At 37.5% G+C, this 27,837-nt stretch overlaps 1 protein-coding gene across 6 annotated transcripts; it reads left to right on the top strand.

Moving 5' to 3' along the window:
- The first annotated feature begins 287 nt into the window (after nt 1-287).
- Nucleotides 288-26,407, top strand: LOC114292097 (DNA polymerase delta small subunit). 6 transcript variants are annotated; one of them, XM_028236012.2, is made up of 16 exons: nt 288-471; nt 2,274-2,442; nt 2,579-2,708; nt 4,416-4,522; nt 4,646-4,772; nt 5,471-5,578; nt 8,192-8,307; nt 8,411-8,494; nt 21,939-22,007; nt 22,082-22,153; nt 22,239-22,330; nt 22,405-22,532; nt 22,802-22,903; nt 22,992-23,059; nt 24,466-24,532; nt 26,017-26,407. In XM_028236012.2, exons 2-15 carry the CDS (start codon nt 2,386-2,388, stop codon nt 24,523-24,525), a joined length of 1,320 nt encoding a protein of 439 aa, XP_028091813.2. In that variant the 5' UTR covers nt 288-471; nt 2,274-2,385; the 3' UTR covers nt 24,526-24,532; nt 26,017-26,407. The 6 variants fall into 6 exon arrangements, with proteins under 6 accessions (XP_028091813.2, XP_082741071.1, XP_028091811.2 ...); XM_082884945.1 differs by having other exon boundaries at nt 298-471; nt 2,219-2,442; XM_028236010.2 differs by having other exon boundaries at nt 301-471; nt 2,219-2,442; nt 4,610-4,772.
- Nucleotides 26,408-27,837: the final 1,430 nt, after the last annotated feature.

The following is a 27,837-nucleotide window of genomic DNA, read 5'->3' as shown; positions in this document are numbered from 1 at the left end:
ATTTTAAAAAATTGAATTCAAAAAACTGAAATCAAACACATATTAGTTTTTTTTTTTTTTTGCATATAAGTTTTTAAAAATTTTTGAATTTGAAAGTTAATGTTTTAAATTTTAAAAATCAAATTATTATATTTTTTTTTTATAAATAATCATAAATGATGAATATTTATTATTTTAAGAATAATTTTAATTATTAAAAATTTAATGAGAGTTAAAGGTTAAATTTTTTTTTAGTTAAAACTTAATAATAGAGTATAATAAGTTAATAAATTAAGAGGTAAAAGCCCAAAAATAAATAATAAATAAATAAAATTCAATTGAATTCATCAGCGTTCAGAGAGAGAATAAGAGAACACAGGAACTCGTCCTATCCCGCACGAGGGGAACCAACCAACTTTCCGTTTCCGTTTCCAGGTCCGGCGACAGCAATAACAGCATCGGCGATTCGGCCAACACGAGAACAACCCAGCAGTGAGTGACTCCTTCCTCTCTATCTCTCTCTCTCCCTGTATATATATATATATATATGCCACATTTTAATGGAAGAAGTTGTTGCCCTAATTTCTTTGCCCCCTAGTTTTTGTTCGCTTCACTAATTTTCTTTGCCATGATTTGTGTGCCTACATTTTCAATTTAGTTCATGTGAATGTACTATTCAGTTCACACAGTTTATTTAGAAAATGATTAATAAAGTGCAAACAAATAATTTATATTCTTGTTTTTGTTGTTTTTATTAAAGAAAAATATGAAGAACAGATAGAAAAGGAAAATAAGAAGAGAAGCTAGGTTGGTTTGGGAATTAACTATTTTAATTAGATTTTTCATTTCTTCTGTGCAGAAAAGTAGAGAGTGATGTGATTGGGTGTTTTGACTTTTTGGTTGAATTAGAAAAGTCTCTGATTTATGTGCTTTAATGGAAATCTATAATTTTTTTTGTGCTCTAATTTCTGAAAACATATTATTTGCAGATGTTAGTGATTGTGAATTTTTGTGGATTTTTTTATTATATAGTCATGGCTCCTAGGAAGCATATTGCCTGATGTGAAAAAAGAAGAAAAGAAGCAAAAAGCAGAAAAGTTTTTTATTCAATCTCAATCATGAGCGCTTGATAAATTCTTTTGGTACCAAGAAACAAACAGATGATTTATAATTTTAATTATAAGCAAAACCTAAATTTTAGGATATAATTTAATGATTATACGTGCAAGTAAACTTTTTGTGGCCGCCAACAAATAAAAATATTGTTGTTACTTTATCCATCAACTTCTTTTTTTATTTTTTATTTTTTATTTTTCGTTTTTTTCTAAATGTAAGAGGGGCTCCTAAATCTCAGGGCTGGCCCTGTTGTTGAAGGTTTGAACTTGGAAGACTGGAGCTACAATGTCAAACTGCCATGTTTGAGCCATTTATTTTCTTCTGGTAGGAGAAATTAATTAGTCTCCCAAGTACTACTACTTTCCCATCTTCCATGGAGCTGCCTTTGCTTTTGTTTAGGAATAGTTTTTCCAAGTTTGCCCTTGAAAGATAAGGCTGCAATGACAAGGGAGGGGAATGGAAGAAGCTATGAAGGAACCAGAGGATACGCCAAATATCTAGTTATATTGACTAAATGTAATACTTGCAGGCAAAATGGCCAATAATATTGACTAATCAAGTTCATTTCTAGTCCTTAATTTTCATTAGCAATCTCAATCTTTGGGAAAAAATAATTAATAGAGTTTAGTGTTTTATTAATTACCAATTGGCTTCTTTTAATCTATGCCTACCTATAGAGCAAAAAGTTGTCTCTTTTTCTTCTACACTTGCCAACATACAGAGCACAGAGTGGCATATTCTTCAGTGTTTTCAGTGTTTTAAGGTTAACATAATTTACAATTAGAGCTTATTTTATAGTCATTGGAGTAAGGGTCAATGCTAGTGCTCAGTTTTAATTTCATATTCTTAATGTTGTTTTACCGCAACGGTTAGTTTGATGAAATTACTTTTATTATACAATTTTTTCATTTTGGTTTACGTACATACCATTCATCCATTTTAGGGATGTAATAACTTTTTATGTGCATGAAATAATGATGTTTAATAGGTTCATGTCTAATTTTAGCCTTTCATTTGTATCTCTTTGTACTAATTACCTACTTAGATTGAAGGGCACCCTTTAATTTATTAGAAAATGAATGCTGAATCAATGCTTCTGTTTTATGTTCTTTGTTTCAATTAGTCTCTTGTGCGCAGTAGCACACCCAATGACAACTATGCATTACCTTAAACTACAGGCACGCGTTATCATGCAATGCACATTGTTCCTTCACTAGTACTGCGAAAAAGACAAGCCCTATAAAACCCAGATTATAATAGGCAACAGTTGCAGTTTCAGGGTTTCCCGCCATGGAAGTCGACACAAAGAGCAACATCCAAAGAAAACAATCTGTCTATCAATCCATGGTACAGACAAAAAGAAATATTTTCAAATTCTCTTTTACAACTTCGTTCGATATTCTCTTTTTATTTGTTTTGTTTTATAGATTTTCAAGATTTTTTCTGACAAATTTTATTTTATTTTCCATTGTGTCCATTGCAGGATGAGAGCTTTGAGATACAAAAGGAAATGTACAGGGGCCAGCAGTACAGCCAGATATACTTTGCTCGGCTCCACTTGATGAGAACTCTCCTTTACTCTCTCGTTCCCAATTGGAAGCCCCACTTGCCTGGTAACTGCCATTTTTGTATTGTTCGCTATCTCCTCCAAGTTTGTATATTTAATGTATTTGCCACTATTTGTGATATTGCAGTTCAATTTGTATGTTGGGTTTTGATTTATAGCATAATTTTTCAGTAGATACCCTAATTTTGAGGTTTAGGCATGGTTTGGATTTATGGGGAATTCGTCCGGGAGTTGGAATTCATTTTTTTTTGGTACCATTGTTTTGTTGGAGTTGATATGGAAGTGAACTTGGAATTTTACTGTGTATTTGACTAACAAGGATTTGGGACTTTGGGTTGTCTTAAATTTCTGTTCATTTAGATTTATTTTTTACTTAATATTGTGGGCAATTCAAATATTTCATTTATTTATTTGTTTATTTATTTTTTGGCTTATCACTAGTTTTGTGCTTTTAAGTTTAGACCTGTTCGTGTTCCTTGTGTTAAATTCTAACTCTACAGCGTTTTAGAAGTTTAAGCATTAAGTTTGCATTGCCTATGTTTTAGCTGATAATTTTTAGGTATGAGACAATAGTTTTTTGTGGGTTATATAATTTTGCTGACTACGCAATTGACATTGTTTTTGGAAGTATTTGGGTGGTTGGATTTTCATAAGAATAGGATTGTCAGGGTATTCTTGTCATTACCTATTGGGTATTATTCTAAGAAGTGCAAACAACGGACATTCAACATGATACTCATACGGCGTCAAGTCGAAATTCAAAAAATGCTAGACACAACTGTACGATTTACCATTCGAGAAAGTCCTTGACCTTCTTGGTGGCAAAGAGGTCATCTTGTATCAACTTGAGCTCCTTTGGACGCATTTGTTCATATAAGAAGTGAATAGTAGAAGCCCAAAGATAGGGATTAAGTGGAGCACTTTGACCCGACCACTACTCTAAGGTGGGGCCGGCCAAAGGCTTCGCGTACATGGCATACACCTAACTATCATGCCTATTCTGGTAATGGTCTAAGTGCTCCAGGACTTGATATCTTACACCCCCAACACAGGACAATGTTGAGAACCTTCGGCAATGATATACTTGTGGTTCACAGCCATAAGGCCTGATAAAAAATATGCAACATAAGAATAATTCCTAAAATCTAAAGGAAGAGGGATCAATAGCTACACTTCTACATTGTTTTTTTATTATTTTAATTTATAAATAATTGGATCCCAATTTGTTTTCTTCATATTTGGAATATATTGCATGCATGTCTAAGCAATAGGTACGTGTGTTCCCTAAGTTTTTGAAGCATATGTATAAAATAATAAAGATAGGACACGTTTGGACATGTGTCTAACACATGTTTGGAAGTGTTCAACATGTGTCAGGGTCCAACACCTTGCTCAACATGGGCACACCATCTTCTTAGACGTGTCTGTGTTTCCAAGGTTGACAAAAAGAACATGTTTGGACACGTGTTTGACTCATGTTGACAAGTGTCCGACCAGTGTAGGTGTTTGACTCAAAATGCCACCTTCGTCAAAGTGTCCATGCTTTTTATGTATGAATTGCAACTTGTCGTTTGGCTCCTTTTTGTTGGTTGTTTTGACTCTTACTTTGATGAATAGTTATGCTTTTGATTTGAATGACATGTATTGCAAAATATGCATTCACTATTACACTAGTATTAGATGTTTTAGTTGATAAAGTTTTGAGTTTCATGGTTTGGCTTAAACTGATAAAGTGAGCATTGTTTTCTCACAGTCTGTACAGTTTTGGGACTGGAAGAAGGCAAGGAATGCATAATTGTTGGAACCCTCTACAAGCACATGAAGCTCAAACCTTCTATTCTTGATGAGTACTCTAAGGAGGTATTTATTGTCAATATAGGTCCTTTTTTCCTGTGTTTGATTTTCCCCTTTTGCTTTTCAGATATTGAGATTGAGATTGTGGTACAGATGATAAAGTTTTTATACTTTATCGGTAATATGCAGAAATCTGCTGGTCCACTTGTAAAACCTCATAATTTTATACACCCAGATGATCATTTGGTTTTGGAAGATGAAAGTGGAAGAGTTAAACTTCGTGGGAATGTGCTATTACCTTCTGTGTATGTAACAGGTCTGTATAATGAACTGCTTATCATAATAAAAGTGGAAAATTCTCCGGGGATGGCATGGTAATTTTCTTCAGCTTCTGAAATAGGAAGTTTTTCTTGGTGTAGCAATCAAGTGCTTGAGCTTGAGGTTCGTGTTGTGTCTTAGTCATGCTTAGGCTGACCTTGTAAGTTACAAGCTGATTTTTGTGCGGACTTTCTCACTCCGCTTTCCTCTCGAAAGCTTCTCAACTGTTGAAATGAAAATTATGTATAATTGTTATAAAAATACATTTGAGTAATGATATACAAATAGAAAATTCATGCATAATGATGTGACTCATTGTGGACCTTTCCTATTGAAACAAAACATCCATGAAGATGAATTTATTTACAAGAATGGCATTGGCACATCATTCTTGTGGAGTTTTTTGTATGAATTTTATGTATGAGTAGAGTTTTGAAATACATTAGGTGGACATAATTTAACAAACATAACATATTTTATGTTTCTTTTTAATGGGCAAGTAACCCATAATACATTAGGTGGACATAATTTAACAAACATAACATATTTTATGTTTCTTTTTAATGGGCAAGTAACCCATACTACCAATGGCAATATCCTGGTTGTAATAATATGCTTGCTGATTTATTCAAAACTTGTAAAACACCATCTGCTTCAAGTATGTATGTTCTTTTACTGACCTGATGCATTTGATAGGGCTAGTGGTTGCATTGCATGGGAAAGAAACTGGTGCTGGTGATTTTTGGGTTGAAGATATCCTAGAAGCTGGCTTACCAAACCAAATTGTGCTGCCACTTAAATCAGGTATTTGCAGTTGCCCATGCGCCAGGAGTTGATAGTTTGTTGAACATGTCCTGGAGATGGCTGTATTTGCTTTCTACTGCGATTAAAACTTTAGCTGCTGAGAAAGATTTATAGGATTGTTGATGATTACAAAATCAGATTTCATGGTGATGTAGGACGAGTAGGGATTACTTTCCTATAAGTAGTGAGTCTGGGTTAAGTATATTGGCAGCAACAACAGTAGACTTGTAGTGCTGGATTTGGTGGGATTTTGTGGCTGCAAAAGTATTTAAAAAAATAGGAGTTTAAGGGTTTATAAAAGGATAGGGTTTTGGGAATGAAAACACAAGTGTTTAGGGGCAGTTGGGTGCTTGTTCTAAGCACTGTGAACAGTAACCTTACTAGATAGAAGAAGAAGAAAGAGAGAGAGAAGTGCTTCACTCTCTCAAGAGATAGGCCAATCACACAAACACAATCTCAAATTTTTATAATATTAACTCTGCTGTTGAATCATTAAGATTATACATATATTTATAGGATAAAGAGCCTCCTAATTCTATAAGGACTATTTCTCAAATTTAGAAACTAAAAGTATTTAGTAACTACTAATATTCTAGACCAACTATGACTTCCAATTCTACTTCGACCCAAATAAAATCCATGGGTGACCCCTACAACCCATATCCAATAATTGTTGGAATTACCATTATACCCTTGATTACTAAAACATACTATTATAATATGAAGACTCAAAATTATTCTAAATCTTTAATTCTTGATGCCCTAATGTGCTTCATGTGAAATTTCAGATTTACTCTTTTTCTTCTTTCCATAATATTCACCACATGGACTTGGTGGAAATATGAGTCAAAATTTTCAGGAAGTCGTAAAATAAAAATGATCCATGGGATAATTATTTGCATAGAACAAAAAGCCTGCAGATTTTGATTTTGGTGTACTGTGTGACCTGTAATTTTTCTTACATTCTTTCTTTTTTTGGTGGACTTTTTGTCCACCTTAATCCTTATGTACCTCCTATCCTTCATTTAATATTATGTTTTGTTGCTTTAGAATTTCAAAATGTGATCAAAGCAAAACTGTAAGATTGAATTTTAAAATTAAATTTATAATTAGCATTGAGGTATAACCATTGGCTGTAAGGAGATGCATCTTAAACTTCAAACCCAAATCAACCACAAGCCATCTTGTACCCAGGGCTGGCCCTGGGCGAAGGCAAGTAGGGCCTGTAGCCTTGGGCTTCCAAATTTTGACCCCAAAAAAAGGCCCCCAAATTTGTTAATTTTGTACTATATAAAACTTCAAATAGGTTCAATCTTGTTCTATTGTTTGAGGCCCAGTTTAAGAGGCCCCAAAAAAATTCTCTTGGTTGGGCCCAATTAATATATAATTATTGTTAGGCTCAATTAAAAATTTATCTATTCAGTCCAAACAAATTGAAATATATATACATTATATAATGACTCCAAATAGAGTCTAATGTCAACAACCCACCGCCTTACCAAAATAAAACTTATTCTCTCTCTCTCTCTCTCTCTCTCTCTCTCTCTCTCTCTATATATATATATATATATATATATATCAAATTTTAATAAAATAAATAGCTTTATCTTAATTTTTTTTCCCACTTATTTTATCATAATTTAATTGAATAATTTTTCTTTAATTTTTCTCCTGATTTTGTTTGCCCAAATTTTGTTTCAATAATTTGTGTTTTGCTGTCAAATAGCTAATGGATTGTGATTTATATGGATTATGATTGTGTTATCAAATATCGTATTACAACAACATAATCATTTCATTATCAGATAATAGTGTATAATGTTATTTGTGTTGATTATTGCTAAATTATAAAACAAGGCCATATTTTATCATTTTTTAGTCTTTGTAATGATTTCTTCGTATCTTAATATATGAAACTAAATTTTAATTTACAATTTTTTAATGATTATGAGTGTAAGGAAACTTTTTGTGGTTACTAACCATTAAAAAATTATTGGTAATTATTATTTTATGTATAAATTTTTTATTAAAAAATATATTTAGAAGGGCCCCATTTTTGAAGACCACCTAAGGCCCCGTAAATCTTAGGGCCGGTGTACCTAGGCACAACGACATATAATATATATTATATATATATATATATATATTTTGAAGTTCAAAAATTGAAGATATAGATCAATTAATTAATTTTCAGTTGACTTGTAGTTCATATGAACTGCTAAGAATCCTTGATAAAAGAAGAGGTGCTATGTCTGCATAAATTTTTGTGCCATTTCCTTTTGTATTTGGTCTGTCTTATTTTCCTCAAGTTTAAAATGATTTTTTGTCCTTTGTATTATGCTCTGTAGGTCTTTTATCCTATGTTTAAATGTGCCATACTTCTGAAAGTTTGGTCTAAAGATCCAACACATATACTTTTCTTAAAAGGATATAGAGAAGGAAACGCGCACTAAACTTTAAGTAGTTTGATCTTTTCTCAAATATTTAAACCAAGTTTGGGTACTGTGTTTGTGGAACAACCATTTGGATGGTCTTCCTTGGAAGTTATTTTGATCATTTTGCTGACTGTTCCTTAAGCTTTGTCTGAAATCTTTTAGTGTTGACTGCAAACAGGAGAAGACAAATATGTTGTTTTTGTATCGGGGTTGAGTGTTGGGAACAGTGGTTCTAACCCTCTCCAGTTCCAGCTTCTTGTTGATCACGTAACAGGGCATCTAGGAGACGAAATGGTTCATGCTGTTTCTTGATGCTTTTATTTTCAAACAGTTGGGTTACTTGATGTGGGATTTTCCATCTTATCTTCCTTACTTTACAAAGTTCTCAATTGAGCAGGAGCAAAGTATTGCAGCTCAAATAGTTCAAGTAGTAATTGCTGGGAATTCTGTTGAAATTCCTCTTGGACTCCTTAACGGTCAGGTAACCCATTTTATTTTTTCCATGCCCTCTCCAAATTAGCTGTTCCAAGAATATTTTTCTCAATTTGTTAGTGGTATCTCTTTGAGGTGCAATCTGTCTTTGGCAATTATGTGAGTTCAAAAGATATAGAAGGTAGTTTGTAAACTAGTGTATGTAGAAATTTAATGTATAAAGAAAAATAGAGAATTGTATAGATATTGATTGTATTATTGATTGATTGAATGTTGTGTTTACAATGAGTCCTATATATAGAAGATTAAAGGAGGTAGGTATGTAGTAGGTGGAGTAGTAGGTGGAGTAGGTGAAGTGGGTGGAGTAGGTGTAGTGGTAGGTTTTGGTACATTTTAACAGCCCCCCGCAAACTCAAGGGGGATAGGAACTAACCAACTTGAGTTTGGAGAGACTAACAAAACAAGAAAAGAGACGAATACATAAAATAAAAGAGGATAGGAGACACTGTATGGTCGTGTCAGACCGTTGTAGAAGACTGTATGGTTATGGCAGACCGATGTAGACGACAGTTTATGGGGTCATGTCGGACCGTTGTAGCAGACAATGTTGTGACAGTTGTTGTGACAGTTTACGGAGTCTTGCTGGACCCTTGTAGAAACTAACCGGAATCAATGTCGGGACAGTTTACAGAGTCTTGTCGGACCCATGAAGGAGCTAATCGGAATCAATGTCGGGACAGTTTACAGAGTCTTGTCGGACCCCTAAAAAGTCGCACCCTCAAAAGGTGTGCCCAATCTTTCAAAAGGCGTGCCATCAAAAGGCGTGCCCAATCCATAAAAAGACGTGCCATCAAAAGGCGAGCCCAAGTCATAAAAAGGTGTGCCGGACATGATGGCGAGGCGCGTCACCACATTGGCTTGCGCGCCCGTTTTGTCGTCTGGCGTCAAGTGGCGCGCGATGCGCGTGTCTGCCTTGGCTATTTAACCAAGACGGAGGCTGAGGCGAAGGCAGAGGCTGAGACAAAAAACCTGCGAAAATCCTTTGAAAAACCTCTTCCGTTTCTGAGAAAGAGATTCTGGAACACTCTGTTGCCCAGAAAATGGCCTCGTCTTCCCGTTCAGCTACCCAGAATATGGCCTCTTCGTCCCGTGGTCTGCTCACTCTCTTTCCCGACCTCAACGAGTCAACAAGAGAGATAACTGGTGCGGTGGCCAGTGAACCTCAACCAAGCGCCTCTGGTTTTGCTCCGTTGAACTTTCCGATGCGGTCGGTGGAGCAAAAAATGGAGGTGCAAACTGATATTGAGGCCAATCAATATACTTTGAAGTCATGTGTGGAGACCATGACGGCGGTCACAAACCTGTCGCACCGACTGCAGAGTAGGACAAATGAGGTGCAGCAGTTAAACGCCCAACTGGCTCTGCTCCAGCGCATGTATAAGGATGCGCGAGCAGAGATAAGTGTGCTAAAGACGGAAAATAAGGAGCTGAAGCGGAAGGCCACCGTGATGTTCCGATTTGGAGGTCCACCATATGCTGTAGTGGAGGAGCAGGAGGGAGTGAACGTGCTTGGTGGCGTGGGAAACACGGAGGCAGCACCGGCAAGGGCCGCCCAGGACGGAGGCAAAAAGAAGAGACCGGCGGCAGAGTAGAGAAGAAAAATCCCACTGTGGGTGTGGTTGTTTTGTTGTGGTTTGTTTGTTTGTTTGTTTGTTTGTTTTTTTTTTGTTTTTTTTTTTTTTTGGTGTAAAATTGGGATCGGGGTGGATCCCTGAGATGAATAAAAGATGGGTTGTTGTGCAAATTTGTAAATGTTTTTTTTTTTTTTTTTTTTTGAAAAGAAGGGAATCGAAAAAAAAAATAAATAAATAAATAAGGGGATGGTGATGAAATGATGATCATGGGGATGATGAATATATAATGAGGAATAAAAATAATAAAAGTGGGAGTGGGGAACAGGCTGTTAATGGGTTCTGAAACGGTGGGATGAAAAAGAAAAAAAAAATATATATAATAATAATAATAATAATAATAATAATAAAAAGAATGGGTCAAATTGTGAGTGTGTGGAGAATTATTATTTTAGAGGATGGTGTATGGTCAGCATGATGATTATGTCTTTGGTGGAGGTTAGATGATGAGTCTATTTTGTTTTGGGGGAGTCTGTGAGAACCCTTCCTGAGGCCAATCTTGACCACAATGTCTGATTTTGCTTCTGCAAGAGAATCCCTCAGATTCTGAGCTTGAGCAGGGCCCTGTGAACCCCAACCAATAACGCCAATGCCCTTGAAGGCATCAGGTAGCAGAGGAAACAGATCCCTCCCTCCTCTCACAATATACTCGTCGTGACCAGCGAGAGTAATTTTCTCCTTGTTGAAAACTGAACTGTCGAAATCAAGCGAAGTCAAGGGCTTCATCGCGGGCGTAGAGACCATGTGAGCTCCGAGAGCTGAGCCCGAACCAACCTTATTTCCAGGCAAAAAACGAGATGCTTTGAGAGATTTCAAAGCTGTCTTCGAAGACGAAGACGAGAGAAACCCAAGATTGAGAGGTAGGGTTTTGGAAACTGGCTTTAGGGTTTTGGATGACGAAGATGCAGAACCACCGGCAGCAGCCACTGAGGCAGAGAAGGAACAGTGGTCGACGACGGTGGAGCAACAGTGGTTCTCCGTCTGTGTGTGTGATGGCCGAGAAGAGGACTGGTGTGAGTTGCTTGCTGCTATGGCTTCTATGGGTGGTGGTGAGGATCGGTGGTTTTGGCGAGGTGGTGCTGGTCGGAGTCTCTGCAAAGCGAGGGACTTGAGGCGAGTTCGAACACCAAGAGAGGACTGAGAGACTAGCCCATGTGTGTGTGTCTGTCTTTCTCCCTGAATTTCAATACAGAGAGAGAGAGTTGAAGATGCAGCGGAGTGAAGGCATGTGTAGAAAACTCCAGCGGGCAGTGAAGGCAAGGTTGCCGGCCGACTGCCCGCCGGTGAGAAAGAAATATAGGCCTAAATCTTATAGCTCTGATACCATGTAGAAATTTAATGTATAAAGAAAAATAGAGAATTGTATAGATATTGATTGTATTATTGATTGATTGAATGTTGTGTTTACAATGAGTCCTATATATAGAAGATTAAATGAGGTATGTATGTAGTAGGTGGAGTAGTAGGTGGAGTAGGTGAAGTGGGTGGAGTAGGTGTAGTGGTAGGTTTTGGTACATTTTAACAGTGTAGGTACATAGATGGACCATGGCAAGATGGCACTCACACTTAACCACAGAATGTGCTTACAATCTCCAGGATCAACATGTAGGATCCATTTCCCCCGATCCACATGTAAGATCCAGTCTCCTATTTACATGAAAGATCCCGCCGCTTCTCCTGGGATCTAAGCCCACCACTAAGTGAGGTTGATCCTTTATATGCGAAGAAGCATGAACCCTTAAAAAGGTGTTGTGCTTGCTTCCAAACTTTTTCTTCTTATTATTATTTCATATTTTTAAAACCAAGAAACGCTTTGGACACTTTGGGAACACTTACGAATCATAAAATAAACTAAACTGCATGTTTGAAGGCAATAACTTGGGAGCCAATGATTAAAATGAAAACAATGTGGATTTATACCTATTAAACCTTCATCCTTTAGGCTTTTTAATTTAGGAGCTCTAAAGACTAAAAAGTCTAATTTGTTTGTGAGTAGAGTTTTTTAAACAAAGATATTAAGACTTTTTATTCTCATTTCCTTTCCGATACATAGAATAGAATGTGGAAAATGATTTCTTACTATTTGATATCTTGTCATGTTTATGTCCGTTGTCTGTATCACTACTTCTTAGTTCTTGGTAATAATTGAGCTTCCATGCGGCTATCACAAGTACAAGAGTATATAAGGTAAATAGGTTATAGTTTTCCAGAAAATGTGGGATTGGCGTACCCTCTCAAGATCGTTCAATTATACCTAACAAGCATTGCACTTTTTTGCACCGACTGACAAGTGTAATCAATAATTCTTAGAGACCATGAGCACCTTGCTTGAGGAAGCTCTGGTTGTTGTCCAATTCGAATGGTGACAAGCCAAACTTGTTGGCAACTGCAAGCATGAACTTCTTCACCTTAGACTCAAACTTGTCCAGGTCGACACTGCTGCTCTTATCACAATCGATTGTCTTGAAGATGGAGTTGTAAGTCTTATCAGCTCCTCTGACAGTGTGATGTAGGATATAGGTTGCTCAATTTTTAAATAGAGGCTAGTTAAAGGCCCAAGCAATGAGTAATTTAGGGATTAATGGTTAAATTGAAGACGAATAGGTAGGAGAGGGGATTAGGGTTGATTTGTAGGTAATTAGATAGGTTTTTGGGGCTGAAAAGTGTACTTTTAGTGGGCAACCCGAGAATAGTATCTTGGGTATGTACGCAAAGAAGAAGAAATAGAAGAAGTAGAGGAAGAGGTGCTTCACCCTCGTAAGGGTTAGGCCAATCACACACAAACATAATCTCAAATTCTCATAGTATTAACTCTTTTCTTGAATCATTGAGATTACACATATTTATAGGCTAAAGACTTTACTATTTCGAAAATATTTGCATATAAACTTATGAGTAATTCTACATGAATTGAATGGATGTGTTTGGTTTGTGTTTTGAGATAAATTTTCAAAAAAAAATTTGGGGGGAGAGTTAAGAAATTTTTTTTGGTTTGTTTGGTTGTATATTTTGAAAAATAGCTTTGGAATTTGGGAATTTTGGATGATTTGATATTTTGTTGTAGTTGAGTAGATATGTGTGAGAGAAAAAGTGATTGAGAAGGAGAGGGGAGAGAGGAGAGAGGAGAGAGAAAAAGTGATTGATTGATGTGCAGGAGAGAGTGATTTTGGAAAAAAATTTCAAAAAATTTGAACCAAACAAAATTTTGAAAATTTTTCTCAAAAATTGTATTTGAGATACAAACCAAACAAGCCCAATGTGTTTGCAACCTTTCTTATCTGTAAAATTAAGAAAGAAATGTTGTAATGGTAATCATAGTTTTTTTCCCCTTTACTATTTTCCTTTCTTGTGGTCTGTGTTTGCACTTTGTAGTTGGAAGTTTTGAGCGTAAGCATGCCTTACCACAAAAACCTACAAGCTTTACTTGCACCAGATTACGGCGGTGTTTGGCAACAATTTTTTTTGGGTTTTTTTTTTGGGATTTTTATTGATAAATCCCATTTAGAAGTGTTTTAACCCAAAAAGTCTATGAAGAAATTTATTAACCCATTTAGTCTCATGTATATACAGTTTTATTCCATAAAGTCTTTTTTCTTGATTTACACTCATTTTTTAGACTCTTATGCCCTTATATTTAATTTTGATACCCTTACAAATATTTGTTGAACGGTTAGCAATTTTATAATGTAAATATTCATATTTTAACATTCACATTGGTAAGAATGTAAAATTGGCCCGTGGACGGTTCGAATATCGCCCCCGAGCCGGAGCGGGCCCGGTCCATTGACAATGTGAATATTCACATTGACATGTTAACATTCACATTGATAGAAGTGTAAAATTGGCCCGCGGCCTGTGGGCAGCCTGAAACTCGCCCGTAGCCCATGGGCTACCCCGGCCCGGCCCGACCCGTTGACAATGTGAATATTTACATTAATATATTAACATTCATGTTGATAGGAGTGTAAAATTAACTCGCGACCCGTAGGCGGCCCGAAACCCGTCTGCGGGCCCGGCCCGGCCCGTTTACAATGTGAATATTCACATTGACATGTTAACATTCACATTGATAGGAATGTAACATTGGCCCGCGGCCTGTGGGCGGCTCGAAGCCCGCCCGTTGCCCGGGGCGGGGTGGGCTGTAAATATTCATATTTTAACATTCACATTGGTAAGAATGTAAAATTGGCCCATGGCCCGTGGGCGGTCCGAAACTCGCCTCCGAGCCGGGCGCGGGCCTCGTCCATTGACAATGTGAATATTCACATTGACATGTTAACATTCATATTGATAGAAGTGTAAAATTGGCTCGCGGCCCATGGGCAGCCCGAAACCTGCCCACTGCGGGCTCGGCCCTGCCCGGCCCATTGACAATGTGAATATTCACATTAACATATTAACATTCATGTTGATAGGAGTGTAAAATTGACCCGCGGCCCGTAGGCGGCCCAAAACCTGCCCGCGGGCTCGGCCCGGCCGGTTTACAATGTGAATATTTATATTGACATGTTAACATTCACATTGATAAAAGTGTAAAATTGGCCCGCGGCCCGTGGGCGGCCTGAAACCCGCTCGCGGGCCCGGCCCGGCCCGGCCCGTTTATAATGTAAATATTTACATTGACATGTTAACATTCACATTGATAGGAATGTAAAATTGGCCCGCGGCCCGAAGCCCGCCCGTTGCCCGGGACGGGACAGGCTGTAAATATTCATATTTTAACATTCACATTGTTAAGAATGTAAAATTAGCCCGTGGGCGGTCCGAAGCTCTCCCCTAGGTCGGGGCGGGCCCCGGTCCGTTGACAATATAAATATTCACATTGACATGTTAACATTCACATTGATAAAAGTGTAAAATTGGCCCACGGCCCGGCCCGACTCGTTGACAATGTGAATATTCACATTAACATATCAACATTCACGTTGATAAGAGTGTAAAATTGACCTGCGGCCCGAAACCCGCCCGTGGGCCCGGCCCGGCCCGTTTACAATGTGAATATTCATATTGACATGTTAACATTAACATTGATAGGAGTGTAAAATTGGCCCGCGGCCCGGAGCGGGTTCGACCTGTTGACAATGTGAATATTCACATTGATAGGAGTGTAAAATTGGCCCGCGACCGGTGGGCTACCCGAAGCCCTCCCGCTGCTCGGGGCAAGCTCGTTTGGGCCCGAGCCCAGCCCAAGAACTTGGGCTACGACCTGGGCCATCGCTTTGAAGCTCGGCCTGCATAAGGCCCATTTAAGGCTCGGCCCGAGGCCCGACCCACCAGAGGCCCGGTGTTTTTTTTTTTTTGGAAAATAATAAAATTTTGGGAGAAAAAATTAAAAAAAATGGCAAGGCTCACCCAAGCCCGACCTAAGCCCAAGTCTAGGCCCAAGCCCCTTGGCTCGACCCACCGGGGGACCCAAAGCCTGAATACCTTTGTGCTAGGGCTAGGGGCTAGGGCCTAGGCCTAATTTTTTGGCCCGTGGACCGGCCCGGCCCGAATTTTGGCAAGCACCCATGAGGCTTTACATGGGTTGGCTCTGGCCCGGGCTGCGCCGAGCCCCTACACATTGATGATATGAACATTCACATTGACGGTGTGAACATTTGCATTGACAGTGTGAACATTCACATTGACGATATGAACATTCACATTAGGGGTATTTTGGTAATTATGTCACCCATAGGATGTGAACATTCACATTAGGGGTATTTTGATAATTATGTCACCCATAGGGCTTATCGAAACATAAGAAAATAATGTGGACTAAATGGAACATAAGTAGATGAAAAGGGTATTTTGGTCTTCTTACCTCAAATAGGAACATTCACATTGACGGTGTGAACATTCACATTAGGGGTATTTTGATAATTATGTCACCCATAGGATGTGTTGAAACATAAAAAAATAATGTGGACTAAATGGAACATAAGTGGATGAAAAAGGTATTTTGGTCTTCTTACCTCAAATAGGAACATTCACATTGACGGTGTGAACATTCACATTGACGGTGTGAACATTTACATTGACAATGTGAACATTCACATTAGGGGTGTTTTGATAATTATGTCACCCATAGGACTTATTGAAACATAAGAAAATAATGTGGACTAAATAGAGCATAAGTAGATGAAAAGGGTATTTTGGTCTTCTTACCTCAAATAGGAACATTCACATTGACGGTGTGAACATTCACATTAAGGGTATTTTGGTAATTATGTCACCCATAGGACTTACTGAAATATAAGAAAATAATGTGGACTAAATGGAACATAAGTAGATGAAAAGGGTATTTTGGTCTTCTTACCTCAAATAGGACCTAATAGAATAGTCAAAAAGAATATGGATTTGATGGAATAAAACTCTTAGAAAAAGGATTTATCGAAAAAGCTCCCTTTTTTTTTCACTAAAAAATAGTTTTTGCAAAACCAAAAAAAACAAATCCAAACAAAATATCACATCAAATCCCATAATCATTTCACTTTTTCTCTCGCAAACATCACATCCAACCACAAAAAAACCCAACTATCTTTCCAAACACCAAAATTTTTTATCCAATAATATCATACAACTAAAAAAACCTATATAAAAACTTACTTCCCAAACACCCACTACATGATGCATTCTCTACTGTTTTAGATGTAGTGAAAAGGAGACTTCATATGCTTGATTCACATGTCTTTTCTGGATTCACAGATCTTTGTATGATTCACATATCGCACATCAATTTGGAGTAAATTGTTTCTCTTGCATGTCATCATATAACTATGAGCTTGATCCAGCAATGTCAATTCATTAGGCCTTGTTGATTGTTGGCCCTGTTGGAACTTGAATAGAAAGTTTCAAAACTTCCACGTAGTTGTGTATGTTTAGTAAATGTGCTTGTCCCGCATTGTAGCGTGGCTACGATTTTTAAATTGTTTTTGTTTTTAATTTTTTATTTATTATTTGTTTTCTTAACCGTTATTGGGTATCAGTTCCTTGGCCAAGAGTTTTATCTAATGAGAAACATACGTTAACCAAGAGGTGTGTTTTTTCATGAATAGATATTTGATTGTCTATATAAGGCAATGAGATCTCTCTCACGTTTTCCACACCAGGAAACACACAGATCTTTTCCTCTCTCGTCTTTAATTTTCCTACATAATTTCATGTATTGTTTTGGGTAACTTCTATCATAAAGGGTTTTACATACCTTCTATCTAGTGTGTGTGAACGTTACAAGGCCTGGCAATGATTTGAGTTGAATCTTGGAATTGTTGATTGACTGTCAATACCTTCGCTTGGGGATGCAATAACAACTTTAGGCCATCGAAATTGTGCTTCTCTAATCATATGCCAGTTTTCTTATTTTTCTATTCTATATATGTATTTATATAAATTATTTATTATAATGTCTTTGTATGTCAATTTTTTTGTAGGCCCAACACTCAGCTCAATTATGAGTGACATGTTAACCCATGGTTTAAAACCAAAGAATAAAACCGAGCTTCATCGGCTTGGTTTGTTTGTTTGTTTGTTTGTTGTTTCAGTTAGGGTGCAGTTCTTGGTTATGATTTTTGAGAACTGAGGTAGGTCAGTTAGGTTCTTTGTTGGAGATCAACCTGAACTAAACCAATCCATGTGCACCCTACCTACTACTACTAGAATCTTGCATTTCTTTCCCTGTTTGGTAGTGTGCTTCAAAAATTTTTGTTTTTATTTTTTTGGAAACAAAAATATGAAAAACTCGGAAGCACCGATTATTTTCATTTTGTGTGAAAACAATTTGAAAGTGTTTCCTAAAAAATGCGTGTATGCAAAAAAAATTTCCAAGAACAGCTTTCGGAAACAATTTACCAAACAAGTTTTCCATATCAGTTTATTTTAGTTTCATTTTATTTTAATGTTTTCCAAAACATAAAACAAAAAACATTACCAAATGTGACCACATGTTTTATATTACGATGGCGAACTACCTTCCCTAGATAACCTTTGAAACCTTTTGTTTATGAATTTTTAATATTCATTTACCTTTATTGAACACCATATCCTTAATCTTGTTAAATACAAAATAAAATAATAACCTTGTTTGCCCAAAGAACCTTCCACACATTGGATATCTGTTGACCTTTTTTTTTAATTGGCATTGGGGTGTACGGATGAAACCCCGACTAATACCCACAAGCCCTCGGTAATGAGTTTCTCACAAGTGCACCACGATTAATTTAAGGGTTTTCCCGCAATCCAATGGCCCCAAGGAATTGTTAGCACCTAAGAGGTTTTGATCCCTAAACCTTGCACCCCCAAGACCCAAGACCCAAGACCTAAGGCCTTGCCACCTGGCCAATTCCTTGGGGTTTGGATAGCTATTGACCTTTGTTTACTATTAATACTGTTATTATATTTTTTTAAACCTTATTTTCTTTGACCTTGTATATATTTAGAATCATATATGCATGTGCATGATAACATTGATTTATTTGACATTAATTTGATTGGTCTTTGTTCGCATTGAATTCACTTCCAAATTATACACTCACATTAAATTTACTTTTAAACTATACACTTGTATTGTACACCTTATATAAAAGGGATGTGTTGACCTATTCAATTATTTAATCATTGAGCTTGTATTTCCAAACATTTCATTCGTTTCCATCAAAAAACAAAAAAAAAAGGATTCTCATTATATTTCCAACATGTTCCAATCTAACCAAAACATCATACTAAAATGAAATTTTGATCCTTCCAATCTAACCAAAACATCATACTAAAATGAAATTTTGATCCTTCCAATCTAACCACATGCACCAAAAGTATCATTATCTCCAGCGACCTGTTGCCTTTACCGCCTTTTGTTAGAATTTCTCATCTTTACCTTCACCTACTCCACTACACACTCCACTTCACCTACCTCCACTTCACCACACACTCCATTTCACCTAACCCACTATCACCTCCACTACACCTACTACCACATTTTCTTCTATATATAGATTGTATAGGAATTGTAATAAAATCAATCTTGTAATCAAATAACAATCAATAATACAGTATTTTTTACATGTTATCAGAGCACTAAGATTTAGGCCTATTTTTTTTTTCTCACCGGCGGGCAGCCGGCCGGCAACTTTACCTTCGCTGCCCGCTGGAATTTTCTACACTTTAACTTCGAGTTCTTCGCCATATTGCTCCCGAGTCTCCGGCGGGTTTGCCTTCATATCGCAGCCCGACTCGGAGCCTTCCTTGCACTGCCGAAGGAATACTTTAATCATCAGTCAGCAACTTTTTTTCCGACAAGTCGTTCGCCGGCAAGTCCATCGCCGCCGTACACTCCGGCCTCACATCCCCACTCACCTTTTTTTATTTACTTTTAATATATATATATCTATATTTATTATAATATATTGCACAGCCTTTTCCACTTCTGCACCATCCATATTCCCCACATCATTTCCTTTTGTTGGGCGTTACCCCAACTTTATTTTGACACATCATTTTTCCTTTAAAAAAAAAAACAAAAAAAAAACAAAAAAAAAAAAAACAAAAAAAAAAAAAAAAAAAAAACAAACAAACAAACAAACAAACAAACAATTTACACATTTGCCCACAAACCATATTTTATTCATCTCAGGGCTAACCCTGATCACCATTTTCCACAAAAAAAAAAAAAAAAAAAAGAAAAAATAAAAAAAAAAACCAAACAAAACAAAACAAATCCAACACCCACAAACAACCGATTTGTTTTCTTTTTCTGCAGACGGTCATCCACCGACCTCACTTCTTCCTACTCTGCCGCCGGTCTCTTCTTCTTGCCTCCGTCCTGGGCGGCCCTTGACGGTGTTGCCTACGTGTTTTCTTGTCCACCGAGCACGTTCCCTCCCCCATACTCTCCCCCTGCAGCATATGGCGGCCCTCCAAATCGGAACATCACGGTGGCCTTCCGCTTCAGCTCCTTGTTTTCTGCCCTTAGCACGCTTATCTCTGCTCGCGCATCCTTATACATGCGTTGGAGCAGAGCCAGCTGGGAATTTAAATGCTGCACCTCATTTGTCCTACTCTGCAGCCGGTTCGACAAATTTGTGACCGCCGTCATGGTTTCCACGCATGACTTCAGAGTATACTGATTAGCCTCAATATCAGTTTGCATCGCCATTTTTTGCTCCACCGACCGCATCGGAAAGTTCAATGGAGCACAACCAGAGGTGTTTGGTTGCGGTTCACTGGCCACCGCACCCGTTATTTCTCTTGTGGGCTCGTTCAGTTCTGGAAAGAGCGTGAGCAGGTTCTGGGTAGCTGGACGGGAAGACGAGGCCATGTTTTTGAGTTGCTAAGTGTTTCAGAGAAGGGTTAGTTTCCGGGTGTTTCAAGATTTGCAGAGACAAGCTCTCCGAGCGTTCAGAGGTTTCAGGCTAGTATGCACAGCCTTCGCCTCAACCTGTTTTAAATAGCCAGGGCCAGCCACGCGCATCGCGCGCCTCTTGCCGCCCGACAAATTGGCACGCCTTTTCATGGCACATCTTTTGATAAAGTGGGCACGCCTTTTGATGGCACGCCTTTTTGAAAAATTGAGCGCACCTTTTGAGGATGCGATTTTTTATGGGTCCGACAAGACTCTATAAACTGTCCTGACATTTGATACCGGTTAGCTCCTTTATGGGTCCGACAAGACTCTGTAAACTGTCCCGACATAGATTCCGGTTAGTTTCTACAAGGGTCCGACAAGACTCTGTAAACTGTCCCGACATAGATACCGGTTAGTTTCTACAAGGGTCCGACAAGACTCTGTAAACTGTCCCGACATTGATTCCGGTTAGTTTCTACAAGGGTCCAGCAAGACTCCGTAAACTGTCACAACAACTGTCACCACATTCTCTGCTACAACGGTCCGACATGACCCCATAAACTGTCTTCTACAACGGTCCGACATGACCCCATAAACTGTCTTCTACAACGGTCCGACATGACCCCATAAACTGTCTTCTACATCGGTCTGACACCACCTTACAGTGTCCTCTACATGGTTATGACACCCCCATTCAGTGTCCTCTACAACGTTATGACACCACCATCCAGTGTCTTCACCAATGGTCTGACACGACCATACAGTGTCTCTTATCCTCGTTTATTTTTATGTATTTTCTTGTTTTGTTCCTCTCTTCAAACTCAAGTTGGTTAGTTTCTATCCTCCTTGAGTTTGCGGGGGGCTGTTAGAATTTCTCATCTTTACCTTCACCTACTCCACTACACACTCCACTTCACCTACCTCCACTTCACCACACACTCCATTTCACCTAACCCACTATCACCTCCACTACACCTACTACCACATTTTCTTCTATATATAGATTGTATAGGAATTGTAATAAAATCAATCTTGTAATCAAATAACAATCAATAATACAGTATTTTTTACACCTTTACCATTTTAAAAAAATGTCATCACCATTTAAGCACCAGAATCTCCATTATTCAGTGCCACTCAACTACAGCTTCCTTAAGATGCAATTTCAGCACCTTATGTTTATTAAATCATCATCACTGCTACCACCTTGTCTACTACTTTAACCAACTTGTCAAAGGCAACATCTCTTTCTACACCGATGCGGCCTCAGCATGCTCCCCCTCTGTAATCTCCTCTCCCTGGTTATGACTGCCTCCAAACCAACCTATCATTTAATTTATGAATCCAAGAAGAATTAGAAACTCATCATCTTTTGTAACTACTAGAGTTTTTGATTCTCCTAAATTTAATGAGTTAATATTTTGTTCAACAAAAATCACCAGCAGCATGTCCATTAGTGACACTCTTTTTCTTTTTCACAGAATTTGGCTTCAAAGGATCAGTCTAAATTGTCTGAGCCAATCAAAGAAGTGGATATCTTGTTGACTCAGGTACTTGGATTAGTGTATTGCAAAATTGATATTGGTGTGAAGTCAAGATTCCTAATTTTTATATTTGCGTGAAGATTGCAGCTGGTGTACCTTTAGATATAATGCCAGGACCTAATGACCCCGCAAATTTCTCCTTACCACAGCAGGTTTCTTTTATGACCTATGAGTGTACATTTAGTGATGTATTTACTGTGCAGCAATAGATTTCATTTTATATCCCTCGCTTTTCAGCCTTTGCATAGATGCCTTTTCCCGGGGTCATCAGCTTATAACACTTTTAGGTCCTGTCCTAATCCTCATTCTTTCGAGCTTGATAACGTCAGGTAAGATATATTATTCAAAATTTTGTACTTTCAGGAGTCAAAAATTATAGCAACACTGGTTTTCTCATCTTCAGATTTCTTGGAACATCGGGTCAGAACATTGATGATCTTGAGAAATATTCCGAAGCAAAAGATAAACTGGAATTTATGGAACGGACGTTGAGATGGAGGCATATATCGCCAACAGCACCGAACACCCTTGGTATATGTTATATATCCTACTATAAGTTCTATTGTTTTCTTTTGCAATTTGTTTCGTAATCCTGCAGAGTTGTTTGGCTTGAAAATTTTGTGTGGCCAAAGACAGATGCTGAACTAGTTGCAAGTTAATGTGACGAGGAGATAGCAGAAACTATCTTTACTGAAAAAAGATAATTAGAAAACTTGAATGGTTGAACATTATTCTCATGGAGTTGTGCATGGCTTGTGTTGTCTGGTTAACCTACTAATCATGTTATCTGTATTTTACAGGGTGTTATCCCTTCACTGATAGGGATCCTTTTTTCATTGAGAGCTGCCCCCATGTTTACTTTATCGGTAATCAGGATAAATATGCGACTCGCCTAATAAAGGGTACTTTTCTATGAACCCCGACTTATGTGGTACTATTTTCTTCTAACTTTTTACTGAAAAATATATTAATGGTAATCCTTTGGTGCAGGATCAGAAGGGCAGGTGGTAAGACTTATATGCATTCCTAGATTTGGTGAGACAGGAATTGCCGTGGTGGTAAGCTTTTGTATCTTCTCTGCCTGCACAAAAACTTAAAAGCAATTATAAACTAGAGAAACTCATAATGCAGACATGTGATTTTGTGGGTGTGTATACTTCTCAACTTAAAAGAAGATTTAGTTCCAAAAGCAAGAAACCAGTGCTTGAGGTCATTCCCCCTCTGAAAGATAATAATAGGCTTTCAAGTCATTCAACCATTAAACCAAAAGTGATAATAGCTTCAATGGGTTAATTATTTTGTAGACCATTAAAAAACAAAATTTACATTTTGGGTTTTAGGATAAGTGCTTTATACTTATTAAACAAGGTTTCTTACAATTCCTTACAAAATGAAAAAGAGGCACATACTTATTGTGAGTTGCCCAAATGATTTATAAGACATTTAACGGAGGACTTGTTGGTTCATCTTGGGATAAGAAGAAGATAGATTTGGTGACTTGGCTTTGACTCAAGTGTTATCTTGGTTGGTATCAAGTGCTGAACTGCAAAAGGGGCAAGAGATCATAGCTTTGGAGGGCTTTCATTATCCATCGATATGGAACACTTTGCCGCGTTTCATTTTTCTGAATCTCTCGGCAGTCAAGTGATTTGACCGATTGATTCGAAATCGGTTCCACTTCATTCAAATCCCTTGGGAGTTTTTAGTCTTGAAGACGACATCTACCCATGAATATAGGGTCTTCTCGGCCCATGGCAGGGGTTGGGACTCGGGTAAAGGTAAATCATGTTTGGTTGCATGCAGAAGTAATCTTATTATCCACTACAGCCAAAAGAAACTGTTACAAGTGAAGTATCAAAAAAGAAAAAGAGAAAGGAACATAAAGAATAATGGTGTTATCTTTTGACTTTCTCTTCCTATTCACTGTTCTTTCTCCCCTTTGCAAAACCTTTTGAGAATCATGATTTCATAAAGAATAATGGTGTTATCTTATGACTTTCTCTTCCTGTTCACTGGTCTTTCTCCCCTTTGCAAAACCTTTTGAGTATCATGATCTTCTTCTTTTTTCCTCTCTCTCTCTCTCTCTCTCTCTCTTAATTTTTTGGCACACTCAGGCTTTGTTTCTCTCATAAATTAGGGGAACTTTTGTTTTTGTTCTTTTGTATTGGCATGAAATAATTGTAATTTTCCTTTTCAGAGTTGCCTTATATACAACACTAAAAAAGGAGTGGATTTTTGTTGAACTTTGGTTCGGGCTACTGACTTAAAATTTTATCATTTTTTTTAAATGGTCATCTTGCTTTTAGAACTCCTGTCCTTCAATCCCTTATAATTTTGAGCTAACAAGGGATTTATTCTTATACTCTTCTTATTTTGTGTTTGGCATGCCTAAAATGTGATTGCAAGGTTTTGTTTGATGATATTGCATATGCATGCCTAAACTCTTTTCTTGGCTATTTTGCAGTTGAACATGGGAAATCTTGAATGTCATGCTCTCAGTTTTGGCACTGAATTCAGCTCATAACTAAAAGGTACATTGTTATGTCTATTTAGAGCTACGTACCTGCTAAACATGCCATCGAGTTCCGTTTTATGTGAAATTGTTAGCAATTTGAACAAATGACATTGGACATTTATAAGGCTCTGCCAATTGATATTTCATCCTTTGCAAAACAAATTATTAGTAATCCAAAGCTATACAAGCTAGTTCAGTTGTTTCAGATACAAGTCCTGGTTGTGATCTGAGTTTAACTATTTTAAGAAGGGGCAAAAAGTAGGAGATGAGGAAGAAAAAAATGGATGGGAGGTTGAGGTTCTCTTCTAGATCCTCCAGTGTTATATTGAGAGCTTGTTTTCAAAATAACCCAGACAACCAGAAGATACTAAGATAGTGAGTGACTTTCTGTTTATTTATATTTTGTAAATAAACTAATTCAGTTCTTTTATACGTTCCTTGAAATATTTGCAACAGGCAAGTGATTCTTTAATCACAATAGCCTCTCTTTTTCCATTTGTTATACGAGTCTATGGCCTTATTAGGCAGTATTTAGAATGACTGTCATGTGTGGTTCTTTGTAGAAGCAGGTAAACATTGGTTGATAAAACTTAGGACTGATTGTATATATGTAATTTGTCTCTTTAGAATCTGAGGAATTTAGTGGAAATAGGGATAAAACCAATATATAAAATGTAACTAATATGGTGTCAATTGACAATTGCGAGGTATTTGAAAGTATTTTTTTCAGACCTCGTGGTATCTTTTGTTAGTTGTCAATAAGGGAGAGGTGGTTGAAGAGGATTTTATTTTGTTTTTTCGTAATAATTAGTACGTTGAAATGGGTAACCCACAAAATGCAAAGGAATTGATGAAGTGGAGTATTAGTCCGGAGTCTTGTGTGATTATCAACTTCTGTAAAGTGAGGATCTTCGTAGAAAACGTAAATGGCAAATGTTGGGTAGTCAAAGAAACAACAGTTTCTTCCAGTTTAGAACCAATAATTCTTCCATAGTTTTAACCAAAATAATAATAATAATAATGAAGAAAAAGAAACAACATTTTCTTTAGATGAGGATCCTGACATAGATGAGAGGCCATAAAAGTGGTATAGTGAGAAACAAATACATCTTTGGAAAGCAAATCTGCACGAACTGATGACAACAAGTAGGTAAAGGTGGTTAATTATTGCACTGATACAGATCCTTTATTTCATTTGACTTGATGGCAATGAGGATATAAGAGCTATAGAATAAACATGAATAATTAACGGAATATAGTTAAATAACAAGGACAAATTCGTGTTGCTGGATTTGAATGCTTTGTTTAACACATACCGTGCTGTAACATGTCATTTTCTCCTGCAGTATGGAGTTTTTACATTTTCAATCAACATAATTAAAAAAGAATTAGGTTTTAAGAGTTCAAAATTTCATCGAAGAATGCAAATTATCTAAATAATCCTGACCATCATTGAAATGCAAAGTGCTCACTAGTGTGGGAGTTATATTTTTTCTACAGATGCTTGCCTGGTGGGATATTGGCAGCTGCCTAAACAAGAAGTTGCAGTGTCATACTATAAAGTTTTTTCTTCACTTTAGGTTCGTTGTGAATGGTGAAAACCTTTGAAGTTAAACCTGCAGGTGGTGTTGTTAACGTGCTTGTTTCTGGTACAAACTATGATCTTCCACTGAGAAAGCTAAAAAGATGAAACTGTCAGATGTCAAGCTGGAGTAATGTTAGGCTTGCTTGTTTTGTTTTGTTTTGTTTTCCTTTTGCTTTGTTTAATTGTAGGATTCCTTATTCAAGTGACTTTCCATGTGTTAGTTAATGTAGAATTGTGAACATTATTTAACCCTGTACTAAGTAGTATTGGCAATTTGATCCGTTTCTTCTTGTGTACTATGCAAAATATGAGACTGTTGAATTCATTTTCCGAGTTGATGCACCTGCAAGCAACAAAGTAGCAAGAACCAACGCGTAATGGAAGCATGTGATAGTGTCTATTAAGCATGTGTGTTTGTGTGTACTCATTTAAACATTGTTTGGTTTGGCAATTGATGGATCATCCCCGCCCTCCAACGGGGATCGGGTTTCCCCGACCTCGAAAATTTCCCACGCCCCCACACCTGTTTCAACAGCAACACAATCAACAACACAATCAACAACAACAACATCATCATCATCACCAATCATCAACAGATCATAAAAAATAAATAAATAAATAAAAAATTAGATAGATACACAGACATACATGAATAAATACAAACAGATCTGAAATTGGCGTCGCGGACAGTGGACGAAGGAGGATCGACGATGGTGGGTAAGCCATGAACGAAGGAGGACGATCGGGGTCGCGGACAGTGGCGATGGACGACGGAGGATGACGATCAGAGATTCGGAGGCGATGGGTGGCTCAGCATCGTGGCTGTGAGTGTGACGATAGAGGAGGACGATCGGAAGAGGAGGAGGAGGCGGCGGTGGTCTGGAGAAGGAGGAGACGGCAGTGGAGGAGGCGACGAGGGGTGGAGCAGCCGACTGCGTACGGAGAGAAGAAAGAGAGAAAAAGAGACAGATCAGAGAGTGAGATGAGGGTAAGTGTGATGAGATTATCTAGGTGAGAGTGAGATTTCCTCTACTTTATATATATATAATGGACAAATTAGCTGTCACAGATTGTACACGGGGGTTATATATATACATAAATGGATAGAGGCATTATGGTAATTTTATTTCGGGGAAAACACGGGGCCGGGGACGGGGCTGTAAAAGTGATCCCCGTCCCTGGCCCGAAACTAGTCGGGGATTTAATTTTAAATACCATCCCCGGCCCGTCGGGGGTATTTTTTGAAAAAAAAACCGCTCTTATCGGGGACGGGGGGTCGGGTTCCCGTCGGGCCGGATTCAAATTGCCATCCCTAAATGAGGTAACTACTATTTATGAAGAACTTGAAAGTGCATTCCATGAACTACAAGATGAATTTAGAAAAGTTTGTACCAAAAATAATGTATTGAAGAAATCTATTGCATCTTTATCTATTAATGTAGAAGAATTAAAGAAAGAAAAAATTGTTTTGAAAAATGATTTTGACACCATCTCTAATGAGAAAATTGTTTTACAAAACAATGTTGATGATTTAACAAAAATACTTGAAAATTTTGTAAAAGGTAGAGTTAATCTTAAAATGCTTCTTGAAAATCAAAGATGTATTTTTGATAAGGCGGGTATTGGATATGACCATATTAAAAAATAAAAGAATCTCAATACAATTTTTGAAAAGGCACCTCTCATGACTCACCCTCATATTACTTGTTATTATTGTAGAAAGAAATGCCATTATA

Source organism: Camellia sinensis, chromosome 1, assembly GCF_055761805.1.
Source record: "Camellia sinensis isolate YWXY chromosome 1, ASM5576180v1, whole genome shotgun sequence".
Classification (NCBI taxonomy): Eukaryota; Viridiplantae; Streptophyta; class Magnoliopsida; order Ericales; family Theaceae; genus Camellia; species Camellia sinensis.
Note: the sequence above shows the minus strand (reverse complement) of the source record. Positions and strands in the feature narration are given on the sequence as shown.